Raw genomic sequence first — 24,650 nt, forward strand, 5'->3', positions numbered from 1 at the left:
TTTGCACAATGCTGCACAACTGCACAGCTCTGTTATGTATTCTATTCCACTGTGTTTTGTATTCTAATTTATTTTTATATATTTTTTTTTGATCCACTTTTTCTCCCATTTTCTATCATCCCAATTTCGTATCATCCAATTCAACCCTCCCGTCACGAACGCTGTTTCTTGCCTCCCACAAGCCGGCTGCAATGTGGACTAAGTCATACATAGCACAAGTCCCCTCCGGTACTTGAGGTAACAGCAGTCTCATCTTTTCACCTGCGCAGCTCGATCTCTCAGTGGCGAGGAGTAACGCGTGGGAGGCTCACGCTGCCCCAGACACTTCCTGATTCTACTGTGCAGGCGCACCAACCGACCTGTAGGAGTCGCTGTCCACAACGCCCGATCCCCACCCATCAGTTTCCCACCCCCTAATACGGCCAATGTGTATTAGTATGAACGACCAGCTAAACTGAAAGCAATGTGGAGCGCTGGGCTCTTAACAGGCAAGCCCAGCGTCTCCGCCATTCGTGGCGAGCGCCTTGCCCACTACGCCACGTAGCCGCCCATTTATTTTTATATATTATACAACAATCCTGCACAATTGTACAGCCCTGTCCTATATCAAGTTCTTTATTTGTCAAATACACAACAATACAGGGGCATTGCAGGTAATGCCATGTTTGTGTTTCGAGCTCAACGACAATGAATACAAGTAGTAGTAAGATGAAATATAAAATGAGGTAAGATAAAATGGTCGATTATTTATATTGTATTTGTATTCTAATTTAGTTTATATATTCAATTTTTTATTTTACTTTTTTCTTTACTTGCTTTGTAAGTGTTGATATTGTCTGTTAATGTTGATGCACCAAATGACTAAGACGGATTCCTTTTAGGTGCAACTTGCTACTTCTTGCTTGCAGACTTGCCTGACTGTGCTGTGTTTTCAGACTGGTGGACCCACTGTCCGGTGCACTATCAGGAGCAGGGCGTGTGGGGCGTTCTGTCCAACCTGGTGGCCTGCTCTCCCTGGGTTCTCTGCTGCTTCTGGCTGGCCTTCTACCACACCTCCTGGTCCTCCATGGTCCTGTTGGGACAGCTGTACCAGGTGTGTGTTTGAGAGAGAGAGAGAGAGACCATGTTGCTACTTCTGTGGACAAAATATATCCCAAGTCTTTTGGTATTGGATTAGATTCAAATGTCGGAATCAGAAAGGTCTTTATTGCCAAGTAGTTTTCACATACAAGGAATTTTATTTGGTCGTTTTTGGCGCGACATTAACGGACAGACGATTACAGTAGGATAAAATAAAAAGGTGGAATAAAACATTTAATGGAGATATAATATAATGGCATATGTCATTATACAGCACAAGTACAGTACAATGAAAAGTTGTACTGTAAGCAAATGTAGCAGTAAAGTGCAACAACGATATACAATGTACAGGTGATTTAAACTGGGTACAAAATATACAAAATGAGTAATACGGAGTGTAGTGCTATATCCGATGTATGTACAGAGTTGTAGTATAATATGTACAGTGATACAGGTATAAAGACAGTATGGTAGTAGTCATACTGTCCAGCAGCATAACTACTATATCTATACATATCCTATTCTTACTAAAGGACTAAGGGTTATGGGTAAATGGTGCATTTATATAGCAGCTTTGATCCAAAGCTCTTTACAATTTTTTTCTCACATTTTACACATTCATACACCGGAGGCAACCAGGCAAGGTGCCGACCTGCTCATCGGGAGCAGTTAGGGGGTTAAGTGTCTTGCTCAAGGGCACTTCGACACACGCTGCCCGGGAGGAGCGGGAACCTCCGGATTACCAGACGACTGCTCTACCTCCCGAGCAGCACTGTCGCCCCTAGGATCTAGGTAGAATCTGTAATGCCATCAAATGGGGACCTCTAGGCAAAAGAGCCTCGCTTGGTTTACTGCACTTTGTTTAGTTTGTTGTTTTGGTCTGATGTGTGGGTTGGAGTTTAGTAACTTTATACTGTGAATGTCTCTCCAGACCTCCTCTTGTTGGACCCTGAGGTCTCAAAACATATGACCAGTGGTGTAAAGTACTTGAGTAATTGTACTTTGTTACAATACTTAATGTTTTTGGGGATTTGTACTTTACTCAAGTATTATTAGGTTTATATACTTGTACTTTTACTCAATTACATTTCAGAGAAGAAAATACATACTTTTTACTCCTTACATTTAAAATGCAGACCTACAAAGTACAAATCTAGCAGGTCCAGCCATTTTAATTAGTATATTTGTTTCTCTGGTTGAACTAACGTTAACGTAATTAATCCTGCGTCCGCACTTTATTTAAAAACAGCCAATCAAATCCCCATCAATGGAAAATTAACCCGCCCATACCCATGCTGATTGGTCCATGTGCAAGACTAGAAAGTGGAGATCTTTGATTAAACACCTGCTATGATTAAACACCTGCTTTGATTAAACACCTGCTATCAGAAGAATAGACAGTCAGAGTGACGAGCTACAGAAGATGGCCACAAACGATAGTACGAGTGATGAAGAGGACGAAACGGAACATTTCATTCAATTCATTGCCCCGGAATTACATTTTTTATTTTTTTACTTTTTAGTAAGTATATTTAAAAGTAGAAACTTTTTAACTTTTACTCGAGTGTGTTTTTAGCCAGATACTTGTACCCATACTTTTACATACACCAGGGCAATGGGGGAATAGGAACAATTAACTGATGACTGGATAAGTCGATAAAAAGATCCTTACTGGCAGTTAACAATGAATTGGTTAACCGTTTACATCCCTAATGTATTCCTCCTCCTCGGCCTGTGAACAGATCGCGTTCCTGGGACTAACCACGGCAGAGAGAACCAACCTAATGCAGCACCAGAGAAAACTCAACACACAATCCATCTCTCTCCGACAGAATCCATACAAGTGAGTTCATTAAACGGGAGACCTTCTTGACATTCCTTGTGACGTTCTTCTGGGTTTTAAATATGCAGATGGCTGTTGGGATGAAGGACTTCCCAAGATCATTCCAACAGCCATCGGACTTATATAACGATTACTGAGCACAGAGTAACCATATAAACTGTTCCTGGACATTTTACATCTATATTTTACATTTTTACTGTATATCTTTGGCTGTATATTTTAGAATGTATATCGTTGACTGTATTTCTATTCTTATTTTAGATCCTCAATTTGAATAAAGTGATTCATCTGATTAAATGAGTATTTTTTATTAAATCAAACTTTCTTTAATGAATATAACTCGTCAGTTTCGTCAACATAAATAATCCAATAAGGGCACGGTTGGTCTTGTAGATAGGCTACATCATTTATGATAAATGTTTTATTTAAAATGTTTATGACTAGTCATATACTATAATAGTATAATACTATAATATTAGTGTAGCCTAATCGTTATCTGCAACTGTGAAGAAACCCCCCCCCCCCATTGGTTTAATCAGAATGAATAGACGCACAAAAATATACAAATCAAAATAAAATTTGAATGTTATGAATGAAGCTTCGAACTATTGGGTAAAGCCCTCACCTAAATGTTTATTGTGACCGATTTGTAGTGCTGAATTTCCCTCTGGATCAATAAAGTACTTCTATTCAAACCCGTGTCCCCCCCCCCCCCCCCCCCAGCATGGGCGTCGTACGGAACCTGGTGTCCTTCTTCCAGCTGCGCTGCTGCGGGCTGTTCAAGCCGGCGCTGATCGACTGGACCCAGCAGCTGCCGCTCGGCCGCGACCAGCACGGCTACCCCGACATGGTCTGATGATCCTGATGAAACCCCCGGGTCCCAGAAAGGTTACAAGTCCACAGTTGGTTCTGCTGGACCAAAGGGGACCAGAAGAGCCTATTTATTTTTTTAAACCTCCTCTTTGTGAAGAGACCACTGGAAGGGAACGACGGCACGATGCGAGTGGTTTGTCCCGTGGCTTGGTGTGCAGCCTGGCTGCTGCAGCCTCTGATACTTGACTAGGAAATAGGCAAGAGGGGAAATCAGAAACCCATGCTCGTTTTGGGGTGAAGGCGACACACCGACCTTGAGACCCTCATTTGTATATGAGGTTTGTAATTGTTTTTATAAACACGTCGGTCTATATTTTTATCATATTTTCAAAGGAAGGATCTAAAAAAAAAAATAAAGTATGTATGTTTTATGACTTTTGTATAAGGCATGTGTTTATTAACGAATGACCACTACTGTGTGCTGCTTGGATATAGCATTCTGGTGCCTCTCTTTGTAACTGGCTTTTATTTGGACCCAGGGCATGCAGTCTCGACGGGACCTTTATCAGAACCGTGTTCTCTTGTTTTTCAGTCCAGATGATTCTTCTGGGCAATTTAACACACATTGAGCCACATGCCAGAACTCTGCCCCCAGGTCCAGAACTCTGCCCCCAGGTCCAGTAGGTCCAGAACTCTGCCCCCAGGTCCAGTAGGTCCAGAACTCTGCCCCCAGGTCCAGTAGGTCCAGAACTCTGCCCCCAGGTCCAGAACTCTGCCCCCAGGTCCAGTAGGTCCAGAACTCTGCCCCCAGGTCCAGTAGGTTCAGAACTCTGCCCCCAGGTCCAGAACTCTGCCCCCAGGTCCAGTAGGTCCAGAACTCTGCCCCCAGGTCCAGAACTCTGCCCCCAGGTCCAGTAGGTCCAGAACTCTGCCCCCAGGTCCAGAACTCTGCCCCCAGGTCCAGTAGGTCCAGAACTCTGCCCCCAGGTCCAGAACTCTGCCCCCAGGTCCAGAACTCTGCCCCCAGGTCCAGTAGGCCCCCAGGTCCAGAACTCTGCCCCCAGGTCCAGTAGGTCCAGTTCTCTGTCAGCAGGTCCAGTTCTCTGTCAGCAGGTCCAGTTCTCTGTCAGCAGGTCCAGTTCTCTGTCAGCAGGTCCAGTTCTCTGTCAGCAGGTCCAGTTCTCTGTCAGCAGGTTCAGTTCTCTGTCAGCAGGTCCAGTTCTCTGTCAGCAGGTTCAGTTCTCTGTCAGCAGGTTCAGTTCCCTGTCAGCAGCCTCTCGTCAGCCAGGCCAGATAACATGTCATGTTTTAGAAAGATGACGCAATACAGTTCTTGTTGTAGGTATTGCTTGTTATCGTTGGTAACCCCCCCCCCCCCCCCCCCCCCTCCCCTCAAAAGTCATGCTATCCGCTCATTGCACTGGATACTGGAATAAATGCAAGATATTTTGCACTTTGGAATGGAGTTACTGTGCCTCATTCTGTTTGGTGTACATTTGACTCTGTACAAACTAGAGCAACTCGGGGTAGAGGGAATTGGGGATGTGCATGCATCATAATTGGGTACCTGTAAAAAATGACTGACTCCAGAAAATATGCTGTTTATGCAGATATGCTCATTATATAATATACTCACAATTTATTATTTTGTATTTATTTATTTCTCACCATCTTCACCTAGAAATATAGTAATATGTGAGAAATAATGGCTTATGTAAACGGATATTCAAATCTGTATGCACATGGACCTATCTTCATACCTCATTTACCAATAATATGTTTTGAATTTGACTTGTGTAAATGTAAAGATGTATAAAAAAGACCATGCTAAAAACATCTTTACTATTACATGTATTTTCATTTAGATTTATATTATTTATATATATACTGTATGTGTGTGTGGATGGGTACACTGTATGATGGAAAGAGAATATGTACTTCAATTGTTTCGACATTGTTCTGACACAATGTGATGTTTGGGATATATGTATATGGTTGTGTTCTCATATATATATATATATACATATACTTTTGATTTTCTTTTGTCTCTGCATATTCTGTATCTGTGGGGCCATGTCAAAGAGAGGATGTGTCTGGAAACCATAGAATGGTTTCTGGCATTGAAAGCACTCATGGTGTACGTGTGGAGCTCCTGTCTTCAGGTCATGTGGGGCCTCCTCAGTCACCAGCTGGACCGGTTCCCCTGGTCTTTCATCCAGGCTGGCATTGTAATGTAAGGCAGCTAGCTGCAGTAACGAATTTACAGTAAAGGGACATTCCATTGGAAATAGGCACGCAAGATGTAATCTTATTACTATATACATTATACATCTTGCATCAATGTGTATAATGTGTGGTTTAATTCAGATTTCAGAGTAAAATCGAATGGTAGTTTCAAGCTGGAAGAAAAATCTAAATGTGCAAAGGTTCATACCTGTTGAATATAAATAAACACATTGTGGTGGCCAGACAACCCTTGTATCCAGGAATCACTGACGGAAACTGAATAAAACTGCAAATACATTTTTTTTTTAATGGAATTAAAATGCAAAATGTATATACATTGAAAAGAGTTCTAATTCTCTAGAATAATATTTTTTTCTCTCCTCCTATAATAAGAGACTAACTCTCCAATGTATGTTGACTAAGACTTCATCCTATATTTGTGCCTTTTTAATGCCGAGCTTCATGTGGAGGGCTGCACAGACGATAGTTTGAGGACATTAACACAATACATTTGTTCATTACCATCATCTTGCTTATTCAAATGACTACACTGGCTTATTTCTTAAATGCAGAGAGGATCCTGTTAAGTGATGGTAACATGTTTTAACAGACAACGTAAGGCAATGGCAATCAACTCACAACTAACATTTGCCACAAATCATCTTTGTGTAATTACACTGTACTTAATGATGTACAATTAGTTGAGCAGCATTAGTTTTTTAAATGGGCTGTCATGAAATGCTATTAAGTATTGTGTCAAACTATATTACTACTAAGGTGTGTCTCATGTCTCTTAATGAATGCAGTTGTTCTACAACACAGTAGTCTGAAAACAAACCGAACACATGCTCATTCCGGGATCAAATTCCCCAATCCTCTTCCTTTTGGGCCAAAGTTTTTAGCCTAGCACACTGGAGAGATAAAGAAAAGGGAAAGATATTGGTGAGAGACAACGAAAAGAGGAAGTGAATAACAACTTCACGTCAAAAGACACTTTAGCTTTAACACGTTTAACTGTCACACCCCGTCTTTCACCACCACTCCTCCCTCATGAGGTCAACAAAGGAATCGCTGTCCTTCAGATGAGACCCTGACTCGGGTCATTATGTGAACCGGGGTTGTTGTTAACCCTTTCACTGCCACACTACAGCAGGTTAACCCTTTCACTGCCACACTGCAGCAGGTTAACCCTTTCACTGCCACACTACAGAAGGTTAACCCTTCCACTGCCACACTACAGAAGGTTAACCCTTTACAAGTGTGGCAGTGAAAGGGTCAAGGAGCTCACGATTCTTCAGAAAATCCCCCAAATGCCACGCAATTCAGAAATGGGTCGAAATGGAGATATTGGCAATTTTGAGTGCTTTGAAATGTTCTCTCTCCTTATTTGCAAAACTGAATACGACTTGTAAATATGTTAATTATTGTTAGATAGTGCAGCTGTGTTATTTCCCACGCTGTGTGGGGGGAAAACTACAGTTTTGTCGGAGGGGAGCGGCTAAGTACTTTCGGTTTCAAGTGTGGGAGACCATCGAGTACAGAGCATCACATGTAACGGGACACAATCAATTTAAAACAATAGATCAATCATCAATACATAATAATAATAATAATAATAATAATAAAGTTCATAAGCAAGAGCAATGAGCAGAAACAACTACATGTTGATGATGGACGGTTATAGATTGAAAATCTAAAACGTCCAAAAGACACGAGTGCTTAGTTGCAGGTCACGTTGTGTAATAGGTTCCATGATTTGCGCTGCACTGATGCAGAAAGCAGTCTTGCCAAGATTAGTTCTAGAACCTGAAGACCCAGACGATCACTGGAGCGTGTTCCGCGTTCCAGAGCAGCATAGACGAGAGATAAGGTGGCAATCTACCAAGTAGGGCTTTATAAATAATAAACAAATACCAATGGTTATTATTTTGTCTGTCGGATAAAGAATCTTGAGTGTCTAAGTCATCCCTGGATTTCCATGAATCCCGTCCACTGGGACTCAGGGCTGGTGGTGGAGGTGCTCTGGTGTGATCCAGCAGACACTGGGAGGAGGGCTGGTGGTGGAGGTGCTCTGGTGTAATCCAGCAGACACTGGGGGGAGGGCTGGAGGACGTGCTCTGGTGTGATCCAGCAGACACTGGGAGGAGGGCTGGTGGAGGTGCTCTGGTGTAATCCAGCAGACACTGGGGGGAGGGCTGGAGGACGTGCTCTGGTGTGATCCAGCAGACACTGGGAGGAGGGCTGGAGGACGTGCTCTGGTGTGATCCAGCAGACACTGGGAGGAGGGCTGGTGGACGACGTGCTCTGGTGTGATCCAGCAGACACTGGGAGGAGGGCTGGTGGAGGTGCTCTGGTGTGATCCAGCAGACACTGGGAGGAGGGCTGGTGGAGGTGCTCTGGTGTGATCCAGCAGACACTGGGAGGAGGGCTGGTGGAGGTGCTCTGGTGTGATCCAGCAGACACTGGGAGGAGGGCTGGTGGAGGTGCTCTGGTGTGATCCAGCAGACACTGGGAGGAGGGCTGGTGGACGACGTGCTCTGGTGTGATCCAGCAGACACTGGGAGGAGGGCTGGAGGTGGTGCTCTGGTGTGATCCAGCAGACACTGGGAGGGCTGGTGGAGGTGCTCTGGTGTAATCCAGCAGACACTGGGAGGAGGGCTGGTGGAGGTGCTCTGGTGTGATCCAGCAGACACTGGGACTCAGGGCTGGTGGTGGAGGTGCTCTGGTGTGATCCAGCAGACACTGGGAGGAGGGCTGGTGGAGGTGCTCTGGTGTGATCCAGCAGACACTGGGAGGAGGGCTGGTGGAGGTGCTCTGGTGTGATCCAGCAGACACTGGGAGGAGGGCTGGTGGAGGTGCTCTGGTGTGATCCAGCAGACACTGGGAGGAGGGCTGGGGGACGTGCTCTGGTGTGATCCAGCAGACACTGGGAGGAGGGCTGGGGGAGGTGCTCTGGTGTAATCCAGCAGACACTGGGAGGAGGGCTGGTGGTGGAGGTGCTCTGGTGTAATCCAGCAGACACTGGGAGGAGGGCTGGTGGAGGTGCTCTGGTGTGATCCAGCAGACACTGGGAGGAGGGCTGGTGGAGGTGCTCTGGTGTGATCCAGCAGACACTGGGAGGAGGGCTGGTGGAGGTGCTCTGGTGTAATAATCCAGCAGACACTGGGAGGAGGGCTGCTGGGGGACGTGCTCTGGTGTGATCCAGCAGACACTGGGAGGAGGGCTGGGGGACGTGCTCTGGTGTAATCCAGCAGACACTGGGAGGAGGGCTGGTGGAGGTGCTCTGGTGTGATCCAGCAGACACTGGGAGGGGGGCTGGAGGAGGTGCTCTGGTGTGTAATCCAGCAGACACTGGGAGGAGGGCTGGTGGAGGTGCTCTGGTGTGATCCAGCAGACACTGGGAGGAGGGCTGGTGGAGGTGCTCTGGTGTGATCCAGCAGACACTGGGACTCAGGGCTGGTGGAGGTGCTCTGGTGTGATCCAGCAGACACTGGGAGGAGGGCTGGAGGACGTGCTCTGGTGTGATCCAGCAGACACTGGGAGGAGGGCTGGGGGAGGTGCTCTGGTGTGATCCAGCAGACACTGGGAGGAGGGCTGGTGGAGGTGCTCTGGTGTGATCCAGCAGACACTGGGACTCAGGGCTGGTGGAGGTGCTCTGGTGTGATCCAGCAGACACTGGGAGGAGGGCTGGTGGAGGTGCTCTGGTGTGATCCAGCAGACACTGGGAGGAGGGCTGGGGGACGTGGTGCTCTGGTGTAATAATCCAGCAGACACTGGGAGGAGGGCTGGGGGACGTGGTGCTCTGGTGTAATAATCCAGCAGACACTGGGAGGAGGGCTGGGGGACGTGCTCTGGTGTAATCCAGCAGACACTGGGAGGAGGGCTGGTGGAGGTGCTCTGGTGTGATCCAGCAGACACTGGGAGGGGGGCTGGAGGAGGTGCTCTGGTGTGTAATCCAGCAGACACTGGGAGGAGGGCTGGTGGTGGAGGTGCTCTGGTGTGATCCAGCAGACACTGGGAGGAGGGCTGGTGGAGGTGCTCTGGTGTGATCCAGCAGACACTGGGAGGAGGGCTGGTGGAGGTGCTCTGGTGTGATCCAGCAGACACTGGGAGGAGGGCTGGTGGAGGTGCTCTGGTGTGATCCAGCAGACACTGGGAGGAGGGCTGGTGGAGGTGCTCTGGTGTGATCCAGCAGACACTGGGAGGAGGGCTGGTGGAGGTGCTCTGGTGTGATCCAGCAGACACTGGGAGGAGGGCTGGTGGAGGTGCTCTGGTGTAATCCAGCAGACATGCTTAGTAATTGCTCCCTATTGGTGGTGGTGGTCTATTATAACCATTATTATGAATGGGAAAGGGAACTTATTGGATCATGTGAGTATGTGTATGTGTGTGTGTGTGTCATTTTCATTTAAAATGAAAAATAGTGCTTAGGAAAGTACTTGAAAGTCCTTGAATTTAATTTGGCAATGTCTGTGGGAACCCTGGTGTGTGTTTGTGTGTGTGTATATGTCTGTGTGTATATGTGTGTGTGTATATGTATATGTGTGTGTGTATATGTTTATGTGTGTGTATATGTTTGTGTGCGTGTGCTTACTTTTACAGTACAGCTCTCCATCTTTGTCCGTCACTGTGGTCGACTCCAAACTCTTGCCACACAAGGCACAACGGAAGCAGGTTTTATGCCAAGACTGTGTGCAAAGACAAAAACACACATACATATGATACACACACATACATACACACACACACATATATACACACACCAGGAAAAAATTTACTTCTGTGTGTGCCAAAGCAGAGCTAAGTATATCGGGGTTGAATTATGGAACCCAAGAGTAAAAGATAAGCACTACCTTCCCTGCTCCCATGATCTTCTCCGCTGCGTACACAGCCTTTGAACACCGGGGGCAGCAGTGGTCTGAACTACCAAACTTCTGGCCACTGCTGCTGGGATTTGAGTCGGGGGTTGCTGGCCGTTCTTTAGAGCTAGGAGACAAATACATGTAATCAAAACGAAGTCAAGGACAAGGAGATACGCCTTTGACGTGTATTTATTTGATTTGATTTTGAGTTGATTTGAAGTCTTTATTTCGAACATGTAAATGAATACAAACAAAATAAATAACTAAACAAAAGTAAAACATAACTCCAACTAAATAAATAACTAAACAAAAGTCAAACATAACTCAAACTAAATAAATAACTAAACAAAAGCAAAACATAACTCAATTTACATGTTTGAAAAGGAGTAGGAAGAAGTATACAGTACACTTATTTAATCCTACCCCTTTTCCACTACTCAAATTAGTGTACTAATTTAAAACATTTCAAAACAAATATATGCAAAAAAAAAAAACGATATGTAAAACATGAAAGAAATAAAATAAAAATGTAAACACCCGTGAATATCAAGTCCCTTCCTCATCCCTGTACCTCGTGAACATCATTTCCTTATAAATCTGTTTGAATTGTCTCATATTTGGACATTGCTTTAGCACCACATTCAGACTGTTCCACAGTTTCACTCCACATATTGAGATGCAGTGTCTTCTCATGGTAGTGCGTACACTAAGAACTTTTAAATTGATTACATTTATCCAGACAATTCTCCAACGGACTTACGACAAAAAGGGCTTTCTCTTAGGGCCATTTGAGACCTTTTCGGGCAAGACATGAATATAGACAATATATTATAATATAATATTAATTATATATGTTTTATTGGGATGGTTGGTGAATCCCAAAATCGTCCCGAAAAGGTCTCAAATGGCCCTAAGAGAAAGCCCTTTTTGTCGTAAGTCCTTGGAGAATGAGACCCAAAGGGTGCAGAACATATAGGAATTCCCGCTCTTTTTACTTTAGAGAGCCGGCTCGGGAGGTAGAGAAGTCGTCTGGCAATCCGGAGGTTCCCGGTTCGATTCCCGGGCAGCGTGTCGATGTGTCCTTGAGCAAGACACTTAACCCCTAATTGCTCCCGATGAGCCGGTTGGCACCTTGCATGGTCGCCTCCGCCATCGGTGAGTGAGTGAATGGGTAAAATGTGAGGAACAAATTGTAAAGCGCTTTGGATAAAAGTGCTATATAAATGCACTATTTACCATTTAGGCTCCCAAGTGGCTCCTCAGATTTCTTTGTTGCTTAAATTAATTTATTACTAAAAATAATGTAAGATTATGTGTCAAATGAATTACTAATGTAAAGAAAACATGCATTAATATCAAATGTTTATTATTTATACGGCTTTATTTACATACTCAACATGGAGCAGAGTGCTAAGATATATATATTTTTAAATAAAACTAATCGGCTCCCAATCAGGAGCCGGCTCCCGTCGTTCACTTCAAAGAGTCGGCTCTAAGATTGATTGATTGATTGATTGAAAATGTTATCAACAGATTGCAGAATGGGTACAATACAGTACGGCTCAATACACACAATTGTTAAGGGGATGCAGACCAGAGAAAGACTTTCGTCTTGTTTACATCAGGGTCCCCCATTTTCAATTCATCATAACATTTATGACATACACAACATACAGATATAAAAATCTAAGGGGTTCCCAAACTTTTTCAGCTCGAGACCCAAAAGAGAAATTTGATGTTTCCCCGGGACCCAAACTTACAAAAATACATCATGAATCGCCATAACATACATTTATAAACTACTGATAAAGAACACAACAAACCATGAATTTCAAATGTATATGAAATGTAGTTATTTAATTATAAAAGTACATCACAGCAATAATCAGAGTGTAATGTTAAGTTGCTCACCACCTCATAACATATGTACATACAATTTTGTACAATTTTTAAATGAACAAACATGTTCTACTCTCCTTTCTATTTCTCACCCCTTTTTCAACTCTCCATTTCTTACCCCCTCCCTCCGTCCCTCAACCTTAAACCCCAACATTGAGCAACATTCTGATTAATTTGTACTGACTTATTTAAAAATTCTACTGACCTGACATCATGCTAGAAGGGGTATAATATTTCATCTATGGCACAATGAAATGAAATCAAATCAAATGTATTTGTAAGGCCCGACAACACACGTTAATGTCCCCATGGGCCGGACACGTCTTCTTTAAACAAGTCAAGAAGAAACATAACAATAAGTCAAGAACAAAACAAGAACACCATAAGGCAGGGGCGTCGTTTTGGTATGGCAAGGTATGGCACTCGCCATACCTTGGCAAATTCAAATGTAAATTTTTTTCTTTTATTTTTTTTTTCATAAATTACAATTTTTTATGTTGATTTAGAATTCGAATGTCAACATTATGAACGAAGCTTCGAACTATTCGGTACAGCCCTAGCATGTTTTGATATTGTCAATTATCTCACTTTTACTAGGTGCACTTTTACTGTGACTAACTGCCATAAGGTCCAACAAATTTAAAATAAATGCAAAATAAATGAATGAATGCAAACACTCCCAGACATACCCCACGCGAAGGTAAGGAAAAACTCACTAAAACCTAACAATGGAGGAGAGAAACCTTAGAAGGGCCATTCAAGGGGGGATCTCCCTTCTTAGATGTCGGTGATAGTAGTGTTGCACACTAACAGTTGGTAAGCATGCACTCCACTCATGTGTGTAGTGAAACACAGACGAGTGCATGCAATAGCAACTGAACATTTTGAAAGATTAAAGATAGAGCTGATCTAATGAGAGGTATGTGGCTGGTTGAAGTTTTCAACCGGCAGATCTATTCTGGGCTTGGTTTTTGAAAGTGCTATTCTGAGGTCATGCTGAGCATTTAGTCTGTTTCTGTATTTGTTTTTCAGGTATGCTAGAGTAGAAAACCCATATTCACATAAGTATATGGTGCCAAACTGAATCAACACATCTACAGCTTTTTTATTTTAAAAAAAAGTATTATATATATTTTTTTGTTAATTTCTTTTAATAATAAAAAAAAAAATTGGCGACCCAATAAAAACGAATTGCAGCCTCCCGTAGGTGCTCTTTGAGAGTGGTTTTGAAGGTGGGTAGTGATTCACATTCCTTTACAGCTGTGGGTAGGGCGTTCCACATTGATGTGGCATAATTGCGAAACGTGTTAAGTCCCTTGTTTGAGCCGAATATATGGGTTGCACATGATTTGTGGAGCTCCCTCTGGTGATCATGGTATTCACTGACCTTTGGGAAGTATTTTGACATGTACATGGGTACCTTGGTGGTATAGTGTATCTTGTAGACCAGGCCCATTGCAAGTTGCTGTACTCTGTCGTCTACTCTAAGCCATCAAATGGGCAGGGGTGAGGTGTGACCAGTTTGTTTTGAGATGTTTGTAATTTTGTTTTTAGCGCCTTTGAGGTGCTTTGGTACCATGAGGTGCAAGCATAGTCGTAGTACCCTTGAATGAGTGCTCCTGCCAGAGTCTTCAGGGTATTCTTGTTTACCAAAGAGGAGATCCGGTACAAGAATCTTGTTCGTTGGTTGACTTTTTTTTATTACATTGGATGCCATTTTGTCACAGGAAAGATTTGCCTCTAGGATGGAACCTGGGTATATAATTTCATCTTTCCTTGTGACAATATTGTCACCCACTGTAACAGCCGTTTGTCTTGCTGAGTTTGTTATTTGAACCGAAGATAATGGACTCTGTTTTACCCATGAGGTGTAATGATAGTTTGTTATCAGCGAGCCAGGTGCAGATTCTGCCGAGTTCCGAGCTGAGGGTTTTTTCAACCTGTAACTTGTTCTTGTCAGAGACCAGCAGGGCTGAGTCGTCCGCGAACAGGAACAAGTTGCAGTCACAAGCTGACGACATGTCATTTGCATAAATTAGGAGCCGTTTCGTTCGCGACCGACACGTCGCTAGAACACGTACCTCTGAGGCTGCTGCTGTGTGTGCCTTGTTACAGCAGGGTCGGAGCTGAGGCAGCCAGCACCTTGCCCGTACCCGTAGCCTTTAGGCCCGTACTTCTTGCCATAGCAGGACTTGCAGTAGATCTCAGAGTCATGAGCAGCTACTGTTGTGCTGTCCAGTCCCTTTCGACAGGTCACTGTGTGGAGGAAGCACATGAATAGAATAGAATAGAAATCCTTTAATAATACAGTAAAATGTACAGTAATAAGTGTGAAAATGTAAAGTGAAAAGTGTCTAGGAGGATTGTGAGAAGTGTTAAAAAAAAAAAAAAAAAAATATGTAAGTGTCCAGGAAGATTTTGCCAGTGATGCAGTGAGGCACAGTGATGCATTATAGAGAAACACATAATTATACTCTCCCACATAGAGGTAATGTGACATTATGTGCCTTCTATTCAGTGAGTTGGTAATGTTTAATTCCGACCTACAGAGGGCGCTCTATGTTTTACTCCTCAAGAGCAATATAGAGAAGCAGTGGGAGCAGTTTGGTTGGCGGGATTTTTTTCTGTAGCCTCTGTGAGCGAAGACGCTCTTTGATTGCAGCGAAGAAGAAAAAGACACTCTCCGATTGGCTAACCCTAACCCTAACTCTAAGCATAACCACTTCGAAAGAGGGCCTAAGCATAACCACTTCGAAAGAGGGCCTAATAAGCATAACCACTTCGAAGCAGAGAATATATGTACAAGGCGGAAGAGACCCTTCGGAGCTAAACCAATCAGAGAGGGTCTTCGCTAACAGAGGCTACGGAAAAAAAATCACGTGTTTGGTTGTGCTAGTTTTAGCCATGACAGCCGGAATTGATCTGTAAGCCTGGAAATGTTCACTAAACAGTCAAACTGTGAAATCAATGTGTTGGATGCTTTATTATAACTTTACAATAGAGGGCACAGCACAGGATTCCTTCATCTCACAGCCCATTGGGATGTTTCAAGTTCAAGTTTTGTTTTATTTGTCACATATAAGGTATAGTTTTGTTTTAGTTTTTTTTATAAAAAAATTAAAAATATCCATTTCATTGCTAGAGATCAATGATTTGTTTTTGTTTTATATTGTTTGTATTTACATGTTCGAAATAAAGATTTAAAATAAAATAAGGTAGCCTACACGTACATTACAGTGAAATGCTTGGTTCTGTATGAGCCCCTCAGAATGTGCTTCATACATACAACCTAAGTACAAATGCAGACAATGAGGTACCAAAATGCAAACTTTTCTTTTTTTAATGCAAAATGCTAAAATGAGTAGTGCAAATCTTTTGGTAATAAATAGATAAAATATGGTGTAGTGTTAACACTTTGATCGCCAGGCTTATATTCTTACTGTAATATACCATCCTCCGCCAGCTCTATTTGTCTATGGGGATGTTTACCTTCTTTGCAGGGCTATAACTTTTTAAATTGTATTGCTAAATTGACATTACTATGGCCCATTCAACGTCAAGTATCTATTGTTCAGGGTGTAGCAACGTTATACTTTTTCATTCACATATTCATACTAAAATACGGTCTAAAGTATAAGTATGTTTTTATCGTTTTCTGCAGCTTTCTCCAGAACGTGATTCATAGCCCCAAATGCATTATATTGATGATCAAATACAGTTTGATAGGAATCTGCGCGAGATAAAAAATTTCAAATGGACGTGCTTCTAGAAGTTACTACTGATCATCTGATGTTGACCGGATGGGGGGGGGGGTCATTTATAATTCCGTGGCCAACGTTAGATGATTCATCTAGTGTGGGTGATATGATCATTAGAGCAGTTAGTATCGAACACGTTAAAAAATAACGCTGAATCTTACCGTAGCTTCCTCATAGCGTTGGGCGATGAGCGTGGAACAGAAATATTCCTATTATGGGATGTAGAAATATGCGATCCATTTCCAGGTTGTATAATAGTATATACGTCCAAATCATGTTGTTTATCGAGTTATTGGTAACGGATTGCTATCCTGGGACTATTACCGAGTGATCGGACCGAATTGGAATGAGCACCAGCTTCCATTTCCTGTTTCCGCTCTGGGCTATCCGCCGATCGGCCACCAGATGGCGCTCTTGAACCGTTGGAGAGTTGAGAGGGGATCAACAGTAGATCTCAAGTCTCCGGGGGAGAAATATGATTTCGATCACAGATTTTTGAAATATTGATATCAAAGACGTGGTACGGCGTCTTTGGCAGAACGAGCATGGCGGGGAATGACGTGGTACGGCGTTTTTGGCGACCATAGTGTTAAAAGTGTTTAAAGTGTCTAAAGTGAGTGTTAAAGTGAGTGTGTCCATGTAGATGGATGGGTTTGAGGTATAGTTTCTGTTTTGTTTTCGAGTGCCATGGTGACCGAGCCTCTCGCCTGTATTGAAATCAAACAAACAAAACAAACTCACAGTCAGTCACCAGTGACATTTAATTTGCCAGGTGTTCTTTTAAGGCTCGTAGGTTTCTATTTCTAGACCAAGATTGTAAGTTGAGGGTTTAGGGTGAAGACAAACGGACAACAAGTCCCACAGCAGCAGATGGATAAACGGATGGTCCTGCAGAGCTCCCAGCGGTGCAGTCTACCCCCTACCAGCCCCCAGACCCAGCCCTAGTTCCTCTTCTACCCCCTACCATCCCCCAGACCCAGTCCTAGTTCCTCGTCTACCCCCTACCAGGCCCCAGACCCAGCCCTAGTTCCTCTTCTACCCCCTACCAGCCCCCAGACCCAGCCCTAGTTCCTCGTCTACCCCCTACCAGCCCCCAGACCCAGCCCTAGTTCCTCGTCTACCCCCTACCAGCCCCCAGACCCAGCCCTAGTTCCTCGTCTACCCCCTACCATCCCCCTCTCCTCACTTGTCACCAGCCTGGGTGTAAAGTTGGACTCATCACTATCATTCAATGCACACATAAGAACAGTCTGTCGAACCTCCTTCTACCACCTGAGGAACATCTCCAAAATCAGACCCTCACTCTCCCAGTCTGACGCCGAAAAACTGGTCCATGCATTTGTCAGTTCCCGCATCGACTACTGTAACTCTCTGCTGGCAGTCCTTCCCTCCAAAACCATCCAGAGGTTACAGTACCTCCAGAACAGTGCCGCCTGTGTCCTCACCAAAACCCGGAGAAACAGAACACATCACCCCAGTCCTCCATTCCCTTCACTGGCTCCCAATAAACCAGCGGATCAGCTTGAAGGTTCTTCTGCTGGTCTACAAGGCCATAAACCACTCCGGCCCGACCTATGATGAGACCTCCTCTCCCCTCAACCTGCATCCAGGTCACTCAAGTCTGGCAGCCAAAACCTCCTCTCCATCCCACACACTAGTCTGTGGACCATGGGGCACCATGCTTTTTCCACACTGTGTGTCCGCCTGTGGAATCAGCTGCCGGGGTGCATCAAGGCCTCAGTCTCCCTTGCTGCCCTCAAGGCCAGCCTTAAAACCCATTTATTTTACTCTGCCTTCCACTAGGGCCTGTTGTTTAATCTACTCCTATATGAGTGAGTGAGTGAGTGAGTGAGTGAGTGAGTGAGTGAGTGAGTGAGTGAGTGAGTGAGTGAGTGAGTGAGTGAGTGAGTGAGTGAGTGAGTGAGTGAGTGAGTGAGTGAGTGAGTGAGTGAGTGAGTGAGTGAGTGAGTGAGTGAGTGAGTGAGTGAGTGAGTGAGTGAGTGAGTGAGTGAGTGAGTGAGTGAGTGAGTGAGTGAGTGAGTGAGTGAGTGAGTGAGTGAGTGAGTGAGTGAGTGAGTGAGTGAGTGAGTGAGTGAGTGAGTGAGTGAGTGAGTGAGTGAGTGAGTGAGTGAGTGAGTGAGTGAGTGAGTGAGTGAGTGAGTGAGTGAGTGAGTGAGTGAGTGAGTGAGTGAGTGAGTGAGTGAGTGAGTGAGTGAGTGAGTGAGTGAGTGAGTGAGTGAGTGAGTGAGTGAGTGAGTGAGTGAGTGAGTGAGTGAGTGAGTGAGTGAGTGAGTGAGTGAGTGAGTGAGTGAGTGAGTGAGTGAGTGAGTGAGTGAGTGAGTGAGTGAGTGAGTGAGTGAGTGAGTGAGTGAGTGAGTGAGTGAGTGAGTGAGTGAGTGAGTGAGTGAGTGAGTGAGTGAGTGAGTGAGTGAGTGAGTGAGTGAGTGAGTGAGTGAGTGAGTGAGTGAGTGAGTGAGTGAGTGAGTGAGTGAGTGAGTGAGTGAGTGAGTGAGTGAGTGAGTGAGTGAGTGAGTGAGTGAGTGAGTGAGTGAGTGAGTGAGTGAGTGAGTGAGTGAGTGAGTGAGTGAGTGAGTGAGTGAGTGAGTGAGTGAGTGAGTGAGTGAGTGAGTGAGTGAGTGAGTGAGTGAGTGAGTGAGTGAGTGAGTGAGTGAGTGAGTGAGTGAGTGAGTGAGTGAGTGAGTGAGTGAGTGAGTGAGTGAGTGAGTGAGTGAGTGAGTGAGTGAGTGAGTGAGTGAGTGAGTGAGTGAGTGAGTGAGTGAGTGAGTGAGTGAGTGAGTGAGTGAGTGAGTGAGTGAGTGAGTGAGTGAGTGAGTGAGTGAGTGAGTGAGTGAGTGAGTGAGTGAGTGAGTGAGTGAGTGAGTGAGTGAGTGAGTGAGTGAGTGAGTGAGTGAGTGAGTGAGTGAGTGAGTGAGTGAGTGAGTGAGTGAGTGAGTGAGTGAGTGAGTGAGTGAGTGAGTGAGTGAGTGAGTGAGTGAGTGAGTGAGTGAGTGAGTGAGTGAGTGAGTGAGTGAGTGAGTGAGTGAGTGAGTGAGTGAGTGAGTGAGTGAGTGAGTGAGTGAGTGAGTGAGTGAGTGAGTGAGTGAGTGAGTGAGTGAGTGAGTGAGTGAGTGAGTGAGTGAGTGAGTGAGTGAGTGAGTGAGTGAGTGAGTGAGTGAGTGAGTGAGTGAGTGAGTGAGTGAGTGAGTGAGTGAGTGAGTGAGTGAGTGAGTGAGTGAGTGAGTGAGTGAGTGAGTGAGTGAGTGAGTGAGTGAGTGAGTGAGTGAGTGAGTGAGTGAGTGAGTGAGTGAGTGAGTGAGTGAGTGAGTGAGTGAGTGAGTGAGTGAGTGAGTGAGTGAGTGAGTGAGTGAGTGAGTGAGTGAGTGAGTGAGTGAGTGAGTGAGTGAGTGAGTGAGTGAGTGAGTGAGTGAGTGAGTGAGTGAGTGAGTGAGTGAGTGAGTGAGTGAGTGAGTGAGTGAGTGAGTGAGTGAGTGAGTGAGTGAGTGAGTGAGTGAGTGAGTGAGTGAGTGAGTGAGTGAGTGAGTGAGTGAGTGAGTGAGTGAGTGAGTGAGTGAGTGAGTGAGTGAGTGAGTGAGTGAGTGAGTGAGTGAGTGAGTGAGTGAGTGAGTGAGTGAGTGAGTGAGTGAGTGAGTGAGTGAGTGAGTGAGTGAGTGAGTGAGTGAGTGAGTGAGTGAGTGAGTGAGTGAGTGAGTGAGTGAGTGAGTGAGTGAGTGAGTGAGTGAGTGAGTGAGTGAGTGAGTGAGTGAGTGAGTGAGTGAGTGAGTGAGTGAGTGAGTGAGTGAGTGAGTGAGTGAGTGAGTGAGTGAGTGAGTGAGTGAGTGAGTGAGTGAGTGAGTGAGTGAGTGAGTGAGTGAGTGAGTGAGTGAGTGAGTGAGTGAGTGAGTGAGTGAGTGAGTGAGTGAGTGAGTGAGTGAGTGAGTGAGTGAGTGAGTGAGTGAGTGAGTGAGTGAGTGAGTGAGTGAGTGAGTGAGTGAGTGAGTGAGTGAGTGAGTGAGTGAGTGAGTGAGTGAGTGAGTGAGTGAGTGAGTGAGTGAGTGAGTGAGTGAGTGAGTGAGTGAGTGAGTGAGTGAGTGAGTGAGTGAGTGAGTGAGTGAGTGAGTGAGTGAGTGAGTGAGTGAGTGAGTGAGTGAGTGAGTGAGTGAGTGAGTGAGTGAGTGAGTGAGTGAGTGAGTGAGTGAGTGAGTGAGTGAGTGAGTGAGTGAGTGAGTGAGTGAGTGAGTGAGTGAGTGAGTGAGTGAGTGAGTGAGTGAGTGAGTGAGTGAGTGAGTGAGTGAGTGAGTGAGTGAGTGAGTGAGTGAGTGAGTGAGTGAGTGAGTGAGTGAGTGAGTGAGTGAGTGAGTGAGTGAGTGAGTGAGTGAGTGAGTGAGTGAGTGAGTGAGTGAGTGAGTGAGTGAGTGAGTGAGTGAGTGAGTGAGTGAGTGAGTGAGTGAGTGAGTGAGTGAGTGAGTGAGTGAGTGAGTGAGTGAGTGAGTGAGTGAGTGAGTGAGTGAGTGAGTGAGTGAGTGAGTGAGTGAGTGAGTGAGTGAGTGAGTGAGTGAGTGAGTGAGTGAGTGAGTGAGTGAGTGAGTGAGTGAGTGAGTGAGTGAGTGAGTGAGTGAGTGAGTGAGTGAGTGAGTGAGTGAGAGAGAGAGAGAGAGAGCTCTAACATAGCTGTCCATCTCAGCCCCTCTCTGGCTCAGGCCACAGTCTCTCTGCAGCTGCTCTGGTCCAAATCCTCCGGAGAGCAACATGAGCCCACTCACTAAACCAGTGCTGGGTGAGACCCACCGCCACGGTACACAGGGAGAGCAACATGAACACCAGTCGGAAGCTAAACTTTTAGATATATATGTTCATTCATTCATTTATATTTTTCTATTATAGGTTGATAATGACAGACTGATTAATCAGTCCAATCTGACATTTAAGTGCAGATCTAGAAAAGAAGAGACATTTTTCTATTTCATTTGTTAATATTAAATTGATGATTTTTATCTGATGGAAAAGAAACAAGTATCATCATCGGCCATGAGCCGTCATCCTCTCTAAAATATCGGCCATTGAAAAAACCCATATCGGTCGACGGTATGAGAAATGGGAAATCTACAAAAATCGACTCAAATTGGGAAATCTACTCAAATGTGTCTGGTGGAATAATGAAAGTGTCTTTATTGTGATGGTAATGTATTAATCAGACAGCCACTGTGGCCTGCCTTGAAAGTACACTGGGCTAGTGCAGTGGTTCCCAAAGTCGGGGTCGCGACCCAAAGGTGGGCCGCGAGCAGCCACGGGTGGGCCGCAAGATGATTTAATTTTTTTTTATTAATTTTTTTTTATTATTATTTTTGTCAGGCCACTGAACTTAGAAGCAGGCCAGGACAGTGTTTCTAGTTGTATTCTAAAATTCTATTCTATTGTATTCTAAAATGTGACTATATGGTTTTATATTAACTTAATAAATAAACAAAAACGAAAAATCTACTTATTTCAACGAACATTTCAAACTAAATAACAGATTATGCACATAAAACGCTGAAAACAACCGAAGCAACAATAGTATTTTAATGAGGCTATTATTATTATCATTATTATTTTGCAACAAGTTAGCCCTCTCATAAATAGCACATATAAATGAATAACTCTTGAACTAACTTAATAGGATTGAAGTGATATTTGGCTTAAAAAATCGGTTGCCTGGCAAAAAAAAAAAAAAAAAAAAGCCCAACGATGTGCATTGGGCCGCGGCTCTCTGACGCCTTATTTTCTGGGCCCTGGCCTGAAAAGTTTGGGAACCCCTGGGCTAGTGGACCAAATACAGTTAGGGCACACTAGACAAATATCAAGATGTATCCATCAGTGGACAATTGCATGCTTTCGCAGAGGACAAGAAGCCTTCAGTCGACTCCTTCAGACATTAAGCACCCCCCACAGCCCAAATGGAATGATAAAAAAAATCCTATACAAATCCTTAGTCGGGGACAGGCCTAACTCACTGCAGATGAAGCAGGGCTTGTGGAAGCTCCACCCGTTACACTGGATCTCCTCTGCATGGTAGACTGTCTTCTCACAGGCACCACACTTGGCGCCACCACCCCAGTTTGGCATCCTCAGAACAGGGAAGCAAGTCTGCACCAGGGATAGACGGATAAGAGGACATCATATCAGAATCAGAATCAGAAAGGTCTTTATTGCCAAGTAGTTTTCACATGCAAGGAATTTGATTTGGTCGTTTTCTTCGGTGCGACAATAACGGACAGATAATAAAATAAAATAAAAAGGTGGAATAAAATAAAATGGGATATGAACTAAATTAAATAGAGGCACAATAGAATATAGTATAATTATAAGTAACCATTTTAAATAGCCAGGGCTGTACAACTGCCTATAATCATGTGAAATGTTTTTACGAAACGTTGTTGCTTTTTTTGTTAACCAATACAGACCGACAGTCTAGACTCTAGTGGATCATCTGTATCATAGATATATGAAAAAAAAAACATATTTTTAACTGGGCTTTTAACTGTATTTAGTATATTCCTTTTCTTTTAATCATTTTATTTAACTCTTTTATTTTTTCTACTTATTTTATTGCTTGGGATATGCAATTTGTCTACAGAGTCATCAGTCATGTAATTCTTTGTGTTGTCAAAGCACTCTGGGCTGCTTGCTATTGCATGAAGGGTGCTTTATAAATAAAGTTTATTATTATCATTATTATATAAAGGATGAATAAGGATTTTCTTTATTTTATTATTATTTACATTGGGATCCATGTAAATATGGCAGCGCTGCACTGTTTTCCAGCTCACTATCAGCAGCTGTCACCTCATGGGCCCGGTATGTGATCAGCAACGCATGCTTTACTGAGATGATATTAGACCAACACAAGGTACAAGAACCTGCCTGGGTCTTTGGCCTTTTATGAAACGACACTTCATTTGAGTCAGATTAGTATTTTCAGGGCTCTAATTTGTATACAAAACTTTAAATAACGTTAAGTGGAAGGAAGACAGTAACACGTTTACAATTCCAATCAGACTTTACAATGCATCACTGAGCACAGGGTGACAGTATACTATCTTCCTGGACTTTTACAATTTTAAACTTACTGTATATTTTATATTCGAAGTAAGTAACATAGTCAATGTATATCCCGGGCCGTATTTTATTCTTAGGCTTATTTTTATTCTTATGCGTGACTTTTGTTTTTGTCTACCCAAATGTTTACTGTTTACTGTGAGCGATTTGTAGTGCCAAATTTCCCTCTGGATGAATAAAGTATTTCTATTCTATTCTATTCTAATTGTAGATTATGACTACGTATGAATAACCCTGGATGAGAATAACTCGACAGTACGGCGCTCAACAACACTGCTATACAAAGGAAATTAAGTCTTACCTTCTCAGTCCAGTCCTGTGTGTGTCTATTTCCCAGCTGGCAGTATAGAGACCAGTAAGTAGTGGGTGTTTAAATACCGTCCCATCTCTCTCATCAACCAGTCCAGTGGGTGACGCTCGACTGAAACCATCCTCCCAAAATAACCTCTGACAAAGCCTCGTTCTCTGACCCCAGAGTCCAGGAACCATCGTCATCAACCATTTGTTCTGGACTGATACAAATTGGATTTACATACCAGACATTGGCTCAGAGTCGTTCCAGTGGAATTGCCGTGTTTTGGTATGTACTGTATGCAGGGGTGTAAAGTACTTTGTTACAATACTTAAGTACTTTTTTTGGGGGGGATTTGTACTTTACTCGAGTATTATTAGGTTTGTATACTTGTACTTTTACTCAATTACATTTCAGAGAAAAAAATACATACTTTTTACTCCTTACATTTAAAATGCAGACCTACAAAGTACAAATCTCGCAGGTCCAACCATTTTAATTAGTATATTTGTTTCTCTGGCCGAACTAACGTTAACGTTATTAAACTTTATTTAAAAACAGCCAATCAAATCCCCATGCTGATTGGTCCTTGTGCAAGACTAGAAAGCGGGGATCTTTGATTAAACACCTGCTATCAGAAGAAACGTTTTTACTTTTAAGTACTTACATTTTTACTTGTGTGTTTTTAGCCAGATACTTTTACTTGAGTACGATTTTGAGACGGTACCCATACTTTCACTTAAGTATAATTTCTGGGTACTTTTTACACCCCTGTAACTGAT

The 24,650-nt window shown here is 43.8% G+C and overlaps 2 protein-coding genes and 1 pseudogene across 5 annotated transcripts in view; 1 reads left to right on the forward strand and 2 right to left on the reverse strand.

Moving 5' to 3' along the window:
• zdhhc13 (zDHHC palmitoyltransferase 13) overlaps positions 1 to 5,769 on the forward strand; it is a 36,937-nt gene extending 31,168 nt beyond the window's left edge. The window contains exons 15-18 of one of the 3 annotated variants that reach the window (XR_014620837.1): positions 936 to 1,093; positions 2,823 to 2,923; positions 3,647 to 4,556; positions 4,781 to 5,769. Coding sequence is in view for 1 of the 3 variants with exons in the window: in XM_084337575.1 (XP_084193701.1) it covers positions 936 to 1,093; positions 2,823 to 2,923; positions 3,647 to 3,779 (392 nt within the window). In the remaining 2 variants the exon portion in view is untranslated. Of the gene's footprint in view, positions 1 to 935; positions 1,094 to 2,822; positions 2,924 to 3,646 lie in introns of all 3 variants that reach the window. The other 2 variants (XR_014620838.1, XM_084337575.1) reach the window with 2 other exon arrangements.
• LOC311247281 (beta-1,4-galactosyltransferase 1-like) overlaps positions 1 to 24,650 on the reverse strand; it is a 489,169-nt pseudogene that overhangs the window by 392,395 nt on the left and 72,124 nt on the right. The window lies entirely within an intron of this gene.
• Positions 6,244 to 23,907, reverse strand: csrp3 (cysteine and glycine-rich protein 3 (cardiac LIM protein)). The gene is made up of 6 exons (XM_084337576.1): positions 23,878 to 23,907; positions 22,472 to 22,604; positions 14,805 to 14,979; positions 10,816 to 10,948; positions 10,557 to 10,650; positions 6,244 to 6,873 (listed from the first exon to the last, which is right to left on the reverse strand). The coding sequence occupies exons 2-6, from the start codon at positions 22,581 to 22,583 to the stop codon at positions 6,866 to 6,868; spliced, it is 522 nt and encodes a 173-aa protein (XP_084193702.1). The 5' UTR covers positions 22,584 to 22,604; positions 23,878 to 23,907; the 3' UTR covers positions 6,244 to 6,865.

This window comes from Notolepis coatsorum (assembly GCF_963971535.1).
Source record: "Notolepis coatsorum genome assembly, chromosome: 20".
Lineage (NCBI taxonomy): Eukaryota > Metazoa > Chordata > Actinopteri > Aulopiformes > Paralepididae > Notolepis > Notolepis coatsorum.

What these genes read in the sequence shown, in the direction of transcription:
- csrp3 (XM_084337576.1), bottom strand. Translation starts at nt 22,583, where the DNA reads ATGCCAAACTGGGGTGGTGGCGCCAAGTGTGGTGCCTGTGAGAAGACA. An exon ending in CAAGCCCTGCTTCATCTGCA is followed by an intron (nt 14,980 to 22,471) that starts GTGAGTTAGGCC and finishes TCCTCCACACAG; the next exon opens with TGACCTGTCGAAAGGGACTG. An exon ending in ACACAGCAGCAGCCTCAGAG is followed by an intron (nt 10,949 to 14,804) that starts GTACGTGTTCTA and finishes TTTGTCTCCTAG; the next exon opens with CTCTAAAGAACGGCCAGCAA.